General features: G+C 34.9%; 1 protein-coding gene across 1 annotated transcript in view; it reads left to right on the top strand.

The window, feature by feature from the left end:
• LOC124824647 (BEACH domain-containing protein C2-like) overlaps positions 1-18,485 on the top strand; it is a 35,434-nt gene extending 16,949 nt beyond the window's left edge. Inside the window, exons 7-21 of the mRNA XM_088101308.1 lie at positions 1,966-2,035; positions 2,219-2,302; positions 2,380-2,436; positions 6,527-6,595; positions 6,688-6,774; positions 6,853-6,969; positions 8,184-8,333; positions 8,536-8,620; positions 8,731-8,851; positions 9,459-9,555; positions 14,117-14,230; positions 15,452-15,815; positions 16,612-17,405; positions 17,644-17,766; positions 18,083-18,485. Of these exons, the coding sequence (XP_087957434.1) occupies positions 1,966-2,035; positions 2,219-2,302; positions 2,380-2,436; positions 6,527-6,595; positions 6,688-6,774; positions 6,853-6,969; positions 8,184-8,333; positions 8,536-8,620; positions 8,731-8,851; positions 9,459-9,555; positions 14,117-14,230; positions 15,452-15,815; positions 16,612-17,405; positions 17,644-17,766; positions 18,083-18,157 (2,407 nt within the window). The 3' untranslated portion in view covers positions 18,158-18,485. The remainder of the gene's footprint in view (positions 1-1,965; positions 2,036-2,218; positions 2,303-2,379; positions 2,437-6,526; positions 6,596-6,687; positions 6,775-6,852; positions 6,970-8,183; positions 8,334-8,535; positions 8,621-8,730; positions 8,852-9,458; positions 9,556-14,116; positions 14,231-15,451; positions 15,816-16,611; positions 17,406-17,643; positions 17,767-18,082) is intronic.
• Positions 18,486-19,172: the final 687 nt, after the last annotated feature.

Genomic DNA, 19,172 nt, shown 5'->3' with positions numbered 1-19,172 from the left:
TATAAATAGAAGATTGTGAGAGGGATCAATTAAGCCCTCTAGAATTATTTTACAGTTTCAATCTTAAGTGTAAACAACTCTACAAGTTGAAGCGTAGATGGGACGTAGGAAGTAGTTATAAGACCACGATCCAGTTTCTCTATCCCAAGGAAGTACGTTAACTTTCCTAGATCCTTCACTTCAAATTAAGCAACAAGTTTTTCTTTCACGACTTGTTTTTCATATTCATCATCTCTTGCAACAATCATATCATCACCATAGACTAAGAGTAGTGTAAGTTTACCTTTTGGGGAATGCTTGATGAACAAGGTATGATCACCTTGACTATGTCATTACCCCATGGAGATCATGAGTAGTATGAGAAATTTAATTTCATCAAGAGTGACACTCATGGAGATAAACTTTCAAATTGGAGGATGATAGAAACGATATCCCTTCTTATTACCAACGAATATACATTTAATAGCTCTAGTGTCGAGAACCCAAGAGTCCTTACATAAAGTCTTAGAAACATTAAAAGATAAAGTGAAGTTTTTACCAGTCATAGCTAGAGAGCAAGTACCAGAAGGTGACTTACTGGTAGACTCCATCCGAGATTTCAAACATTCAATTTCAGCATGTAGTGCATGTATCTTTGAAGTTAGAAGCTCAACATTGCTTAGTGGGGCTGTCATGCTAAATAAATAATAGAATCCCCTCAATTAAAAGAGAGCAATAAGACAGAGAAAAGCTCTAGATATGGTGCGGCGGCGACAACGAAAATTTTGATGATGGCAATGGCGGATGCTCTAACAAGAAAGCGGATGCTCTAACAAGAAAGCCCGATGATGACTCTGACAACAACACCAACGAGGTTCCGACAACAAATCCAACGAAGGTCCAACGATGGCTCTGGCAAAGGTCTGGTAGCAACTCCGATGGACAACAGAGTGTAAGAAAGGACAAAACCACAAGTTGTGAGCACTTTAGGAAATCCCAATATTTAAAGGAAATGGGGGGACTTTAGAAAACCCTAAAAGGAACCTTAACTAAGACGATAAAGAAGAAATACGGAAGGAGGGCTCTTGAGATCGAGAGCTTTGATACCAACTAGAAAGAATTAATATAAAAGAAAGAAGATTTTTATTCAATTGATTCATTTGAAACATTACATTAGTCTCTATATATAGAGAACTCTAACCCTAAAGTAATAATTACAAGGAGATCTCTATAATCTTCTAAAAACTTATATTAGCTTCTAGTAATAAATTTGACATTCTACCAATTTCTAGTAATGCATTAATATCCTACATACAATAGAAACACTTAAAAACGCTTCATCCACACACACCAAAAGTGATGAGAGACAAGAAAGAAGTGGTGGGCCTGAAGAAATGATAGTCCAAGAGGTAGCCACAAAGCCAATAGAGTGGATTCTCTTGAAAAGAAAAGGGAAAACAAGGGAGATAACAAGAGGAAAGGCTGAATTGGGAGAATTAGTTAGAGAGAGTACAATCCCATTACTTTGGAGATAGCAAAAGGGTAGGCTGAGCTGGTAGAATTAGGCATAGAGAGAGAGAGTACAATCCCATAACTTTAGTAGGATGAGAGTGTGAGGTGGAAAGGGTGAATTTGTTATGGTGGGATAGAGTAGCTTTCATGCTTCCTTGTAAGGAGTCATTGCTTTGGGATATTAGAAAGGTCTATCATTTCTAGTGCATGTTTTGCTTTCCTCTTTTAGGGATATTTCTAAATTTGTTATTCAAATTGAGGGAAGGTATAGTGCAATAATAAATAATCTAATGAAGTAGGTGCCTGAAAACAATAGCAATCCATTGAGGAAATATCTCCCTATCTAATTGCACCTTCTTCAGTTTTGCTTAGCTACTTGATGTTTTCTTTTTGACAGTTTATATTGCAAAGTTGTTGTCCATATGGAGTGAAACTTAATGTTGTATGCATGTCACTAATTGATGCCTTTTACAGATATCTTCTTAGGAGAAGTGCACTAGAGATATTTATGGTGGACCGTTCCAACTTCTTCTTTGACTTTGGGGTACTAATTCTAGAATATGCTACCTTTTTTCCTTTCATATTTTCGAAATATAATATTTTGAGACTTTTAACCACAATTAATCTTAATATATTTTTGAACATCATACTGATGAGCGAATGATTGGTAATTGATGCAACCTTACATTCCCAGAACTGATTCTCCCAACCAAAATTTCCTTTGCAGAGTAGAGATGGGCGAAGGAATGCATATCAAGCAATTGTTCATGCACGACCTCTGTATTTAAACAATATATATTTAGCTACCCAGGTATTATTTTTGTTTCTGAATTTTCGTCTTCATAAATTTCTTTGCATGTGATTAGGATAAATTAATTTATTTTTCAGAGGCCTGGACTACTTTTGAAAAGAACCCAGCTTATGGAGCGTTGGGCAAGGTGGGAGGTGAGAAGCTACTTATCTCTAAAGACCTTAGTGTGTTTGGATTTGCATTTTTCACATATTAAGTTGGTTTATTCAAAAGAAATTATGTTTAAATTCAAGCATAAACGTTGATGATTTGTTTTTGTACTAACCATTTATTCCTTACTAGATATAACATGTGTAACACTTGTATCACATATCCAATTGGATTACATCGCATGTAACATATACTTGAATAGTGAAAGTTAGAAAAGAAATATTTTACTAAATACATTCTCCTATAAAAAGGAAATAAAATATATTGGAATGATTACATAGATTCTAGGGGTCTTATGGTTTGTCGCACCAGAGTTTGGAACCCAAGAGTCTTTACATAAAGTTTTAGAAACATGAAAAGAGGAATTGGAGTTCTTACCAATCACGACTACCAAGCACGTACCAAAAGATGACTTATTGATAGACTCCATGAGAGATTTCAAATGTTCAATTTCAGCATGTAGTGTATGTGTATATTTACCTATGAAGTTAAAAGATCAACATTGCTTAGTGGAGTCTTCATGCTTAATTAAAACAGAACAATAAGACACAAAAGCCCTGACGATGGTTGTGGCAATGACAAGTCTGACGGTGGCACTAGCAATGACAACAAGTCTGACGGAGGTTTGCCAGAGGTCCAATGATAGCTTCGGCTACGGTACAGAAACAATTACGGTACAAAAACCATTTTAAGAGATGCAAGCTTGTTCGTAGTGTCATAGAGACGTTGAATATCGTTGGCATAAATGCTTTGGGCTTTCTTCCAAAACGAGTGACAAGTTTTGAAAACCCTCAAAGATACAAGAAGTTTGGGTTCCACTGATTGCCATAACCGGGCACACAACTGGAAATCTGCTTGTTTCCACTGATCAGCTTTTTCAGTAGGCACATGGCTTCCATCTCGCTCAAGGTGGTCATAATGCCCTTGGCCAAGGAACCACATTTCAACGGCAGCAGACCATGATAGATAATTTTTTCCATTTAGCTTCTCAGAGGTAATTGATGGACTTCCAGAGAAGGAAAGAGTACTGCCAGACGCCATTTCTGAAGAAGACGAATAGTACTAGCGAGGAACAAGAAAACCCTAAGAGTTTAGACGAAGGAAACTGTGACAGTGATGAACGACAATGGCCGGCGGCGACGGTGGCCGGACGTGGCCTGACGGTGGCCGGCGACGACGACGGTGGACGGTGGCCGGCGGCGGGCAGCGGCGGACGGTGGCGGGCGATGACGAACTGTGGCGCCGGACAGATGTATATTACGAGACAAAAACCAGAGTGGGATCGACCCGCTCTGATACCAACTTAAGATTGAAAAGAAATAATTCTTGAGGGCTTAATTGATCCCTGTCACAATCTTCTATTTCTAAGAATAAATTGATACACAAGTAGATGATAAATAGCGTAACCCTAGACACAATATAATCATGATAAATAGGGTAATCCTAGACACAATATAATCATGATAAATAGGGTAACCCTTGACACACTATAATGATGATAAAATAGGATAAATATCCTAACAAAAACCAATAAGAATAAAATTTGAAACTTGCTAAAATATCTTGAAAGGAAAGGACTAAACACAATGAGAACATAGTTGAAGAATTAAGACTATTAAAAACTTTCTAGGGACTAAAACTGAATTTTTGTGACAATATGAAGGACTAATAATATACGGTACCAAAATAATTATACATGAATGTCAAATCAAACTAGATTATGACATGGCTACTCACTTGGCTATCACATCATTAACTATGATTAAAACCAGTTAATGTTTAGGGACTAAAAGGGAAATTTGAAAGAGTTTAGTGCTAAGTGGAGTTTAAGCTTAACTCAACCCAAAAAACCGGCTTGTAAGGTGATGTTGGCAACTACTTATTGCACCCACTTATATATTATAAATTGACCTTATCTTTAGTCGATGTGAGACTTCCAACACCCCCTCATGTCGAGGTATAGACATCATCTCAAGCGTGAGACTAGACATTAATTGATGGTCCGATATTGGTTCGATAGTAGGTGGAACAACATACCCAACAAACAACAAATATCGCTAGGATAAGCTCTAACTTGGCTCTGATACCAACTTGAGAATTAAACTGTAAAATAATTCTAGAGGGCTTGATTGATCCCTCTCATAATCTTCTATTTATAAGAATAAATTCATACAAGAGTACATGATAAATAGGGTAACTCTAGACACAATATAATGATGATAAGATAGGATAAATATCCTAACATTTAGGAAACAGATACATATTAAACGCTAAATATTATTTCAACTTCAGCCAAATTGTTTGGTAATTTAGTATAATAAAGTGATATTTTCTACAATAAAAAACATTTTCTTATTATTGAATTTAGTGAAAAACTAGGTATAGGGTTAATCTCTGTTGTATTGAAAATATACATAGGGAAATGTATTTATAATAATGAGAATGTGGGATAAGCCCAAATACAAATTCCTTTGTAAAAGTAACATAATTAACATGGTCTATGTTTTCCTAATTTACATAAAACGCAATATATCCAACACTCCCCCTCAAGCTGGTGCATATAAATCGTATGTACTAACCTGGTGCAATATATCCAAAGACCTAGTGAAAATGTATGCTAACTGATCATTTGAGTTAACAAACTTAGTCTTGATGATAGATATAAGGTAATAGGATATAATGGGTTTAGGATAAAAGGAACAGGAAATGAGAGGGCGGTTTGGAGGGAAGAGTTGTTTGACAGTTGGTTAGTTAGTGGGAAGGGGAAGGGAGACTTTATAAATAGTGTGTGTGTTGTACAGGGAGTATTATTGATTGTTGTATTCATTTGGGTATAGACTGGATATTTGTTCCATGGGAGGAAGAATTTGGCTCCTTCAGAGGTGTGGGTGTATTGTACAGTTGAGAGGAATACAATACATATTCTTTCTTTGTCACTCTGTGTTCCTGCTTGGGTGTGTGCGTGTGGCGTTTTCTATAGGTTTCATATCCAGAAACCTGACACTTGATGTTTCCAGATACTATCTTCTCTTGAATGAAATGACAGTCAATCTCAATATGTTTGGTTCTCTTATGAAAGACAAGATTATGACTGATATGAAGAACACTTTGATTGTCACATATAAGTGTCATTTGAGTGACATCACCAAATTGTAACTCTTTGTTGGGTTATTGGGCTCCCTTCCTATGTGGAGAATAGACCCAAATAATGTGGCCTTTATGTCTCACTAGGTTAAATTAAGATGGGTCAGATTAGTAGGGCACATTAGAGTCATTTGAAGAGAGGCAAAAGCAAAGTGAGATAAAAAGGAAGAGAGAAAGCTATTCCCGCATAACCCTACACCTGCATTGGTGTTTTCGTCGCTGTGAAGTCGTTCACCGTTGGAGTGAGCTGATTTTTAGACAGTAGGTTCCCGACATATGGTTCTTCATTCTGACCGTTCGGATCGTCAATCGGAGGTCTAGATTGAGAGAAATCGGTCTCACACCAGAAGCCTTGTTTTGAAGAATTTTCATCTTCTTTGTTCTCATTTGTAAGCATTTGTGCTTATTTAAATTGGCTTATTGAACACATCATTTGGTGTTATTATTGGAGACTCTTTTGTACCCTATTATTGATCATAGTGTATTTTTCTTTAGTCTGGACGACTCGTGGTTTTTACCCTTGCATTGAGGGTTTTTCATGTTAAAAATTGTTGGTGTCTCTTTGTGCTTTGGATTCTATTTTTGTTCTATTTGTTTGGTGCTCCTCACAGATTCTCACAAGAAGAGGGATTGAATTTCCGCTGCGTTATTACTCTTTGCCAAGTTGTTATATTTTTTGGCCCTTTCCCCATCACTCTCTAAGCAATTGCTTAAGCCAAATGAAACTAACTGAACTAAAATAGCAATACTGTGTATGTCATTGTATTGATTAGCAGCAGAGGTGCTCTGGTATCTCTAACACAAACATATGAAATTTGGCATAAGTTGTTGAAAATTTTATCATACTTTTTAGTAACAGCTACCCAGACAAGCAATTAGTTTCGAATGTAATTTGCTTACTAACTTTGATTTTGCGGTGCCCTTATGCAGATCAGTAATTTTGAGTATCTAATGCAACTCAATACATTGGCTGGGCGTAGTTATAATGATATAACCCAGGTGATCTTCGCTACTAACTTATTGCATTCTATAATTAAACTCTTTAACTCTATCTTCATGTTATATATTTTATCATTATGAATTTTTTGCAGTATCCAGTTTTCCCCTGGATTCTTTCTGATTACAGTTCAAAGAGCTTGGATCTTTCTAATCCTTCTTCTTACCGGGATCTTTCAAAGGTTATCATGAATGTTGCTTTGATGAAATCAAGGGAAATTACTTCATATTTTAAATTTGTAATTTTTTATATCATGCAGCCAATTGGAGCACTGAACCCAGATCGTCTTAAAAAATTTCAAGAGAGATACTCCAGCTTTGATGACCCCGTAATACCAAAATTCCACTATGGATCACACTACTCAAGTGCAGGAACAGTAGGTCCCACTCTCCACCTCCTTTGAATTTTCCTCTGGTAATTTAGTACGTAGACTGTTGACGCTAGTCTTTGGTTTATTCTCTTACTTGTGAGTTCTATCAAGAAATTAGTGTCCTCTACATGGTTGATTAAGATGGAGCTTAAGTGATTAACTTTGAGTTGATGTCAAGTTTAATATTTTGCATGAACTCCCAATTTGAAATATACGAAGTTTCACCTATCCTGAATTACACTCAATAAAATTTGGATCATTTTTGGCTGCATTATGTGAGTATCTTAGAAGTATCAAATGTACAATCATCTGAACCTATGGCGCTCACAAAAAAGGGAGATAGAGAATATTTATTGATTTTGGGCTAGATGATTTTTAAAGGGAATAAGATGTAGATTTTTTGCCAGGATGCTTTAAATGGTCAATCATGTTAAGATCAAACAAAATGGCTTCCATGTGATACCAATCAAATTATGAATGCTTAGGATATTAAAGTAAGGTTGGTTTGCGTTCAGTATTGTCAACAAAGTCCTGATGCAGAAAGACACCTCACAAAATGTGATTAGTGTAAACTTGGGCACTTTAATGTTATGCTATTTTATTTATTTTTATTTCTTGTATGTTGGCATGCTACTAACATACCCCAGCGTTAAAAGGCTTCTTGCATGAGAAAGTACAGGAAAGGGTCATTGTATGTGGCCCTACCCTTACACACACACACACACATATATATATATATATATACATACATATATATATACATACATATATATACATACATACATACATATATATATATATATACATACATATATATATATATATATACATACATACATATATATATATACATACATACATATATATATATACATACATACATATATATATATATATACATATATATATATATATATATATATACACATACATACATATAGATATGTATATATATATACATATCTATATGTATATATACACACACATGTAAAGAGGCTGTTTCGGAAGGGTCTTGTTAGCATCTTTAGTTATTTTTGGCTTCTGCATTAAATTTCCCATTTCCTTTCTAAGTCATACAATAAATCCAAATCACGATGCTTTTTCTCAGTTCTTCTGAAGTTGCAACAGAAGCTATCACCCAGTATGCAAATGACAGCATTTAATATGGTTGCATTTTAGTTGCTCATTTTGCATTAGTTAATCGTTATTATCTTTTACAGGTTTTGTATTATCTTATTAGGGTTGAACCATTCACTACTCTTGCAATCAAACTTCAAGGTGGAAAATTTGATCATGCAGATCGAATGTTTTCTGATATTTTTGCTACTTGGAATGGAGTTCTTGAGGACATGAGTGATGTGAAGGAATTGGTATATCTTTACTAACTTATGACAGCATGATTGGTTTTCTTGAATGCTTTTAATTAAATTTTTTTGTACTTGCATATCAAAGACTTCTAGTTGTTCTTGGAGGACTTCAATGTGTTTAGTACTTATATTTTTAAATGCTTCCCATGGTTTTCTTCAAACTTATATTTCATTCTTTTTTTTTCCTATTTCAATCTCAACTTAGGTTCCTGAGCTATTTTACCTCCCTGAGGTCCTCACAAATGAAAATTCAATTGATTTTGGCACAACACAATTGGGAGGAAAGCTTGGTATACTCATTGAGATTTTCTCCATTTCCTTTTTAAGAAGAAATTGTGACTACATATATATCCATATTAAAGTTATTACCCCTTCATGAGAATTACTTTTGTCATACCAGATACTGTAAAACTTCCTGCTTGGGCAGAGAATCCAGTTGATTTTGTGCACAAGCATAGGATGGCTCTGGAGAGTGAATATGTATCTTCTCATTTGCATGAGTGGATTGATCTCATATTTGGGTAGGTTTTCTTCTTGCTTTTCGTTTTCTCCATATTCTTTTGGCTTGAAAGCCTGGTTCAAAGCTGTTGAGATATTTTTACTAGGATAGACTGAGGATATTCACCACCTTCGAAGTATGAGCTGCCCATATAAGAGATTTGACACCACTTTCCACAACAAGACATGCTTGTACCAGCCATTTATCTCAACAACTTCCCCTTACCCTTACTATTGTTGGGTTTCTACCACAGCGGGACTTGTCTCCATTTGAGTCAGACACCAAGATAAACCTACCATTTTTCTTTACTGGGATAAACTGAGCATATTTACAACCTATGAGCCATAAGTTACACATATAAAAGACCTGACACCACCTTTAACATAAAACCTTATGGGTTCATGTTTGTGGGTCTTTATTTTCTTATATGTCACTCAACTTTCTCATTTCTATTCAAGGTGAGACATTCAAATCATACTTGAATTCCTAACAACCTTTTGTTTATTCATAGTTTTATTTTTCTATCATTTTTTATGTACATATCTATAGCATTCCTTTTTAAATTTTCACTTTATTTTAGTCCCTTGAAAATTTGCATATGGTTACATTAAATGGATTTAACCATGCAGGTATAAGCAACGGGGAAAAGAAGCTATTGCCGCAAATAATGTTTTCTTTTACATTACTTATGAAGGGACAGTGGATATTGATAAAATATCTGACCCAGTATGTCTCCGTTGCCTCTTTATATTTTCCACATTAATTGTTGTATGAGAACTACCTTCTTTGGTTAAAGGACTAAAATACATGTTAGCTATAGTTATGTTTGTCACTTATATATGTGTTTGTTTCCATAATTTTATTAGTAAGGAAATTAACTGCTTAAGCTTGATAAACAATGCAATCCTTTTTTTGTTGGTTAGCTTTCTTGTTTGTCATGATAAATTTCCCTTGTGACCAATACAAGATGTAGAGAAACTGAGGAAAATATAACAGATGTGATGGAGAAAAAATCGCTTTCATCTTTTTTGTTAAAATTAGAGCTAGAAAAAGAATCCCTTGTGGCATTACTATCTCTTTTTTTAATCAAAAGCAATTAATGTGATTGCATAACTTTTAGAAAAAGTTCTAAGGAGGCATTTCGCCCAACTATGTTTGCGTCACAAACAACATCAATCATATGCAACACCTCTGAATATTATAAAAGCACCAGACCTCAACAAATAACTTATCCAGAGTGAAAAGAGAGGAAGAGAACTGAATATGAAATGAATCTTTATTATGTATATTGCATCAGAAAGTATGTGTACAAGATGCATTTATTGGCATTGCTTACTAAAAGCTGTAAAATAACTGACAGCTGTACAAAGTAGATTACAAGTAAACCTACAGCTGTACAAAGAAAACTTACATGTAATACATCTACAAACTATACAAACTGACTTGGTTCTACTAACATCCCCTCACAAACTCAAGGACAAGATTTTTCAGAAGAAAATTCCTCACATTGAGTTTGCCCTAAACCCTAAATGCGTTTAACTACAACCAAATGAGAATCCAATGGGTTAGCAATAAACTGACAAACTTTGTTTGCAACAAAGCTAACTTTTGGCCGAGTAAGAGTGACATATTTCAAAGCACCAACCACTTAACGAAATAAAATAGGATGTGGAAAAAGATCAATACCATGTTTAGACAACTTGCAATTGGAGATCATAGGGGATGAAATTGAATGATGTTATATGAAGCAAGTCTCTTACATACTTTGTCTGAGTCATGAGAATAGACAAATCAGAGAAATATTATATCTCAAAGCCAAGAAAATAGTCTAGTTGACCAAGTTGTTTTAAGGAAAAAGGTGCATGAAGTCAAGTTGTAATATTCTGAATGAGAGTAATAGAGCTTCCAGTTATGATTATATCATCATAAACCACAACTTTTAATTCCTTTTATGTAGATGAAGAGAGAGGCATCACAAGTGTGGTTAACAAAACCATAGACTGCTTTATTCAACTCACAAACAAGAGCCTGATCACTTGCTTCAAAACCAGGTGGTTGTTGCATATAAACTGTTTCATCAAGATAATCATTCAAAAAGGATATATTGACATCAAGTTGTATTAGAAGCCCCGCATCGACTAGTGATAAGGCCAGTTTAGAGTATATAGTGGGTGCAAATCTCATCTTACAAGCTGGTTTTATAGGGTTGAGTTAGGCTTAAAGTCCACTTCTTAACATGGTATCAGAGTCAGGTTTAGAGTCATCTTACAATCAAAACTTTTGAGGAAATGAAAATTTGGATGTTTATTAAACAAAGCAGAATACGACATGGCAAAGTCTAGAGATGTTGTAGGCAGCCTATTGATAAGATATACTGCAATAATAAATGCTTGATCCCAAATTTGTAAAGGAGGAGAAGCATGACGCAACAATGTAAGGTAAATTAATAATGTGCCTAAGTTTACATTTAACAACACCATTTTGACAATGAGTATGAGGACTAATAAGTCTATGAACTATACCATGATGAGCTAAAACTTTGGTAAAGGGACTATTTCACCACCCCAATCAGACTGAGCCAAACACTTTTGATTTTGTAATTCAGTTGTGATTTAACCATTGTCTTAAAGGTTTGAAATACAATTAACATGTCAAATTTAGACTTTATTTGAAATATCCAGGTGTATCTAGAGTAAGCAACAACAAAAAAACATAATATTTGAATTCTGCATGAGAAATAAGATGTACAGGTCCCCAAAGATCAACAAAATTAAGTTCTAAGGGAGAATATACAGATCTAGGGAAATGAGAAGGCAATCTATGTGATTTTCCAACACAACAAGATGAACAAAATTGACAATCGGCTTTATTCGACACTGGAATTTTACAATGTTTGAGTACAGTTTGCATTACATGATTATTTCGATGACCAAGTCAATTGTGCCACATATGTACACTATTATCTACAAGATTGGCCTTATTGACATTGTTGAAAAGAGTTTACTAAAAAAGAATGTTGAGCATAATAGCCAGTGGACTTAGAAGAGGAATGCCGCTGAAAAGATTGACTGTGAAGCTAATCATTGTTGAACGAATAAAGTCCATGAACACCAACAATTCCTTAAAAAAGAACTTTATTCGTCCCTATGATTTGACAAGAAATTTGTTAGAATGGAACTCAAAGAAAACTAAATTATCTTTTTCAAATTAACTAACAATTAACACATTTTTAGTAATGGAAGGAACATCCAACAAATTATTTAGTTGAAAAGTGACTCATAAGGTGACAAAAGAGGAGGAACCACCACCATAAATACTCAAACCTGCACCACTATTACATGTTTTGTGGTTCACCAGTAACATGGAAGCTTGCACCAAAATCTGGTATCCAAGAACTATTGGCATTACCTTGAGAAGTAGACTTCATCATCATTGCACTCGGTTGAGCATTGTTCTTACGCTTGGTATTAGGATTCTCCCAAGTATTTGATGTTTTATATGAACCAGCCAAATAAGGAATGGACTGTTGTGTAACACGATAAATGAAAAACAGTGATTCATGAGGCTGATAGGATGCATCAGATATGAAATAACAAACGTTGGTTGTATGTCCAAATTTGAGACATATTTGGCACTGAAAATTGGCTAATTTTCCACCACATGCTGTGCTAGAACTACCACCACGAGAGGATACTCTAGTGAGAAAGCCTCCACATTGGCTGTCACAATAAGTGTAAGGAGCTTGAGTGTAATGCAGTGTGGTGGAACTAAAGTTGGTGTCTCTTAAGCATAACAATTAAGGCATGTTTCATGTCCATACAAAAGAACTTCAATTTCAGTAATTAAAGGTGTGCATTTCTTACTCTCAATAACAAATACAACTGGAGCATAGTCAAATGAAAGACCTTCTAAAATAGCATGAACATATTCTTCATGTCGCACAAGAACACCAACCCCAGCAAGCTCACAACATAATATTTAATCTTGAGCAAATACTCTTCCATTGATTTGGAACCAAGTTTGATAGAATGCATTGTAGTACGCAGCTGTCATGTACAAGACTTGTTTGAAGACTGAAATACTCATGAATTTTCTCCCAAACTTCATATGAATGAGTACAAAACCAGTAACGTTGGATACCAAACTTCCCAAGCTTCATGCTCACGATCGATACTGTCAGCAACACAATCAGTTAGAAAGCAAGGTGGAACCATTGGATTCACAACAAATCGTTGTAACTTGTGCGATTTGATTACTGGTTCAACATATTGAAGCCAGTGCCACTAATTACAATCATCAAGTTTCTCAACAATAGTTGTTGGAAACGATTGTGAAGCGAAATTCACCTTGTCCAAAGTGAAATTCACCTTGTGCAAAGCAAAACTCACTATTGCCAAGTGCAATTGAAAAGAAGAAAAGTGGATATAAGAACAAAGTCATTGTTCAAAAAGCTCAATTCACTATCACCAAAAGAAAAAGTAGCTATGAGGACAATTCACTGATTGCAACTTCCAATTAACTTTCACAGAGCTCAATTACAATAAAACAGAAAATTATGAACTGATAATGAACCAGCAGCAGAATGCATAATTCACCACTGCAAAATGGGAATGAAGAAAATTATGAACAGCATCAAAGAGACTAAGATAATCTCAAAATCAGGAACCTATAACAATTCACCAATAGAAAGTACTAAATTGACTGAACAGAAGCAACAGCGAGCTGAATCATGAAGAACTCAGTGAAGAAGCTTGAGTGGAGAAGCTTGATCGTAAAAAAAAATGTTTTGGATGCCGTCTTAGATGAATTGAACTGAGGGTTAAAAGAGAGAAAGAGAACTGAACATGAACTGAATTTTTATTACGTATATCACATTTGAAAGTATGAGTACGCAAATATTTATAGATATTACTTACTAGGCTGTTTCTTCTTGCACCCCATCAAATTTCTGCCTGCACTTCATCATTTTGGATTTTATTTCCGGAACACACTAAACCAATTCTGGAAACATTTTTCAACAAGGCAGTCACCCGCATTTCCAGAAAATACTCACCCACTTGGAAAAATTTTCCAGTAACTAGGATGGGGAGCTGGAAGAAAATTGATAGGGTACTGGAAGCAACAGTCTACATACTAACAACTGCATAAGAACTGACATCTGTATAAAGTAATTTACTAATAAATCTACAGATGTACAAAGAAAACTATAAGTAATACATCTACAAACTATCCAAACTGATTTGTTTCTGTTAACACTCGTACTTTCTACTGTGCATGACATGCAAAGGTGCAACAGCATGCCACACAAGATCAGATTGCTTATTTTGGACAAACACCATCCCAACTTTTGACTATTCCACACTTGAAGAAGAAGCCACTATCAGAAGTTCTTCATTTGCAGGTAACTTTGATATTGATTACTTCTTTCTGAGTAAGCATGTATGTGTGCTCCCTGTCTTGTTACCCATATTTTATTTTGGCTTTCTGTAATGTGTCTAGATTTACATACAAAAATCATCAAGCAAACTAATAATTCATGATTAGCCATTAGCCATGCATGGATAATGGCTGTTTTTCTTTATTTTGGTTCCTATATGAAGAGAAAAATGTCTATTTCTTTTTACTAAATTACTCACTAATTCTAAACTCTTACAGGAAAAAACCCCAAACATGACCAAAACCCATACTCGTCCCCATTTCTTATATTTTACTTACCATTGACTTTGATTCCCTTAAGTATTTCAATACAAAAAGGGTTTTATTTTTATTTGTTAAATATTCCATCTGTTTCATTATTTGTCTCGTAAGAAAATCTTTTACTAAGCAAGTTACTATGATTAAATGATTTAAGGTAGCTACTACAAATCATGTATTATGTGCATAACTAAGTTTCATTAAGCAGATTTTAGTAAAAATTGTATCCAACTAACAGACCAAAGTATTCTAATATACTCCAGCCATATGCTCCACCTATAAAAAAACAAATTAAAAAAAAAAAAACTTGTACATGAGATCAGTATCTCCATCCTATTTGTGGAGAACATTAGGGTCAAGAAAGATTTAGATTTTATTCCTATTGACTTTAATTCTGTATATTTGTTAATAATCCTGCAATCTCTGGAATTTATTTCCTAGAATAGACTGTACTTGTTTTCTAAATTGTCTAATCAATTTATATATATATATATATATATATATATATATATATATATATATATATATATATATATATATATATCTCGAATGTATGTAATGGGAAATAATAAGAGAAATTATTTTCTTCTAAACTTAAGAATTATGAATCCTTCCTCTCTCCTTCCTACTAGTAGAAAGAGAGAAAAAATAAATTGATCCTGGATTAGACACTACCTACCCAGTCATAAAGAAAGCCCAATTTATCTGTTTCGAGTACCTCTGACTACTTTTTTCATTACTATGTTATGTTACTCCTCAGTAGATTTTATGTATATATAAGGTGTCTCCTTTGTTTTAAGAATTGTTTAAAACCTGTGGTGAAATGCTTCGAAGTGCTCTCCTATTGTTCCATGCTTGCTCAACTGCCAATGATCAATGCATGTGATTATAATGATAAATTTGTAATGTATATATTTATGTCTACCAGACAATATTCCGCAACCCAAAAGCAATCAAGTCATATGCCATTCCATCCCCTGAACAGTGCAATCTACCAGCTGCTGCCATCCATGCGTCTTCAGATACGGTTGTGGTTGTTGATTTAAATGCACCAGCAGCTCATGTTGCACAGCACAAGTGGCAACCCAATACACCTGATGGTCAGGGTACACCATTCCTCTTTCATCATGGAAAGGCTACATCAGGTTCCGCTGGTGGGATTATACGCATGTTAAAAGGTCCTGCTGGGACTGGTGAAGAGTGGCAATATCCCCAAGCATTGGCTTTTCCTGTTTCTGGAATTAGAAGCCAAGCTATTGTCTCTATAACATGTGACAAAGAAATTATTACTGGTATAAATCTAGACGAGCTAGTATTATTAAAATATCCTGCCACTAGTAGTATGTGAAAAGGTTATTTCTGGTAATTAACCTCTTATATGAGAAGTTAGCTTAAAATAATAACCATTGCCATTAGCATGGATTTATATTTTTCCTGGAAATACAGATAATACAATTAATCAATTTCAAGGAATTTTTCTCAAGGGGATTAACAAAGGGGGAACGTTAACAGTACTTATATAGCCATTTGGTATACCCTATGTTCTAGTATTTCTTAGAAAAGACAAAATTGTATGTGGCGTTGCAGCTATGAATTAACACCAAGGGAAAATTTGTTATTTGGAAAAGATTTAGGTATAAGAACAAGGAGAATAAAACTATATAGATGTAAAAAGTAAATAGTTCCAACTTCTTCTGTTATTTGCTCAAAAATAATCACTAGTTGAAGCAGTAGCGAAACAATGTAGAGAAATCATAGCAGCGACCTGTTATTTGATTTAGCCAGATTTTAAATATATACTTCAATTAAGCAGGCCTTCTAGTAATATACTTCAATTAAGCCAGATCTTTTTGAGTGGGACTGGTCTTCAACATATGGTTATAATATCCAAAACCATTATAAACTCTAGGCTGAAGAAGAGAAGTATTATTTCTAGAATGCAGTTCTTTTTGTGTTTTTCAAAATACTCTCTCTTCCCCCTCTCAGATCTTAAAATTCATCTAAGAAACTTGACCTATATTTGTAGTAGCAACTTTTTAAACTGTCTGAGTCTTTCACATCTAACTTGCCAATTGGACTTCTGATTAGGTGGGCATGCTGATAATAGTATCAGGTTAATATCCTCAGATGGAGCTAAAACCTTGGAAACAGCCTATGCTCACTGTGCTCCTGTAACTTGCCTTGGTCTCTCACCGAATAGTGACTACCTGGTGACAGGATCCCGAGATACAACAGTATTACTCTGGAGAATACATAGGGCCCTTGCATCTCATTCAAGTGTCACATCAGAATCTTCTACTGGGAATGGCACTGGCATGAGGCCTTCAACTGGCAGTAGTTCTTCATCACATTTGTTGATGGAAAAGAATCGTAGACGCCGTATTGAGGGCCCTATACAGGTACTTAGGGGGCACCACAGTGAAATACTCAGTTGTTGTGTTAACTCAGGTCTTCGAATGGTTGTTTCATGCTCCCACTCATCAGATGTTCTCCTACACTCTATAAGAGAGGGACGTTTAGTCAGAAGACTGGATGGTGTGTTGGCTCACGCTGTCTCCCTTTCCTCTGAAGGGATTGTCGTGGTGTGGAATGAATCAAAGCATATTATCAGTACCTTTACTCTTAATGGTGTTCTGATTGCAAAATCAGAATTACCTTTCTCTAGCAGCATTTGTTGCATGGAAATTTCTCTTGATGGATGGAGTGCTTTGATTGGAATTAATTCTCAAGAAAATGGTATAGCCTACAATAGCAGTTGGAATTCGCAATCCAGTAAGTCAGGTAATGAAGATTTTTATTCAGACTCAGAAGAAACTCACGATACCAACAGAATAAATGCTCCATCACCTTCAATTTGCTTCCTGGATTTGCACACTTTGGAGGTACAATATTAAGATGTTTAAATTGAGCTGTCAAAAAAACATCATATCTTTCATTTCTCATCAAACTGTTTCTTTATGTGCCTTCAAACTTCCTCAATATTTGCATATTATAGGAAAATACTCAGTAAGAACGGCATTCTGATTCTCTCAAACATCAGGAGTCCTGTTTCCTTCCTGCTATGCATATCCTTGGGACTGTTTTTCAATACTAACCACTCTACCATACTAACTTGTGTAGGTGTTTCATGTGTTGAAGCTGAGAGAAGGACAGGATATCACAGCTCTTGCCCTAAATAAAGATAACACAAATCTTTTGGTTTCAACTTGGGATAAACAGTTGATTGTCTTCACTGATCCGACTGTAAGTTAGATCACTCTTAATAAGGATCATTGTCAAATATCAATCATTGCTTACGATTTACTAGTGAATCCTGTTTCTAAATATTCCACGATCCCAAGCAATGATTTTTTTTTATGATCCTTGTAAATTGGATAAAAGCATAAAAGTTAATGTTTCACCTGCAATCTAGTTTCATAAAAATAATTAGATTTGCACATTATTTGGAGTTTTACAATTTACACCTGTTCGGTATGATAGTTTTTGATATTTTTATGTGCCTGTTGGACTGAATGCACCCAAATGGTTGGTAATTCTCGCTGCTCATTGCTTCTTGCAGTTGAGCTTGAAGGTGGTCGATCAAATGCTCAAGCTTGGTTGGGAAGGTGATGGCCTTAAGCATCTCATAAAATGATAAGCTTCTAAGGCATACAAATATGGATTACATGATCTTTTATATGTAATAACTATTATGAAAATAGAATGGAGTTATAATACTCCTGTTTGTTAGTGTTATCGTTGCATGTTCTCAGAGACATATTGTAACATATGTAAAGACTACCTCTGACCGGTTACCACCATAGTGGTTAGGTTACTAGTTTTAGCAGTGCTCTTTTGCTGTCCCATTTGAACTCAAATATTAGTATCTGATAAGCTTTGACTGAGGTTAGGGTCATTACAGTTTTGTTCTCTTCTTTTTATTATGGTCAATGAAAATATGGTAAACCTTTTTTCGACTAATACTTTTCGCTTGTAACAACCTGCCATAAATATTTTTGTTTATATTAATAAAAATATAACAGTGGTTAGTTAATAAGTTTTCCTTGATTTTGATTGTGATAGCAAAGCAGTTGGAAGGCAAACAATATAGTGATGTCTTATCACTCTCATTTCTATTAAAAAATATTGTTCATTTTCCTTTTGTTGTTTTAGATTTATATACAACAAAAGTCAAATTATATACCATGTATTAATTTCAATGGCTAAGGAGGGCTAGTCTTTGAAATGTGACAAATCGAAATTCAAATACATATTATGAAGGGTGCCCACAATTATGATTTCATTATGTCTCAAATATTGCTGCTACTCATGACGAATCTGTGGTGCCTTGAATTTTTCTTGATCTGGGTTGTGAATACAACTTCTCATTCTTCCACGAAATCATCCGTTCCGCAGTATCACAAGTAAACGTTCACTCAAGAGCTCCACAACGTTTGTGATATCCCTTTAATTCTTGAAGACATTGCCCCAACATTTTATAATGTCATTACAAATGAAAAATAATCTCAACTTTCATTTACAAACGCACTTGTACAAAATGCATTCCAAAGGAAAAGAATTTACCACGTAAAGTTAAATGAACACATAATACTAGGCAATAATTATGTTCTTTGGTCTAGGACGCCTCAATTTTTCGTTCCGAACACAAG

The sequence above is a fragment of the Vigna umbellata genome, chromosome 11 (assembly GCF_029865625.1).
Source record: "Vigna umbellata cultivar VRB3 chromosome 11, Vumbellata_1.0, whole genome shotgun sequence".
Taxonomy (NCBI): Eukaryota; Viridiplantae; Streptophyta; class Magnoliopsida; order Fabales; family Fabaceae; genus Vigna; species Vigna umbellata.
This window is presented reverse-complemented; position numbering and strand designations above follow the sequence as displayed.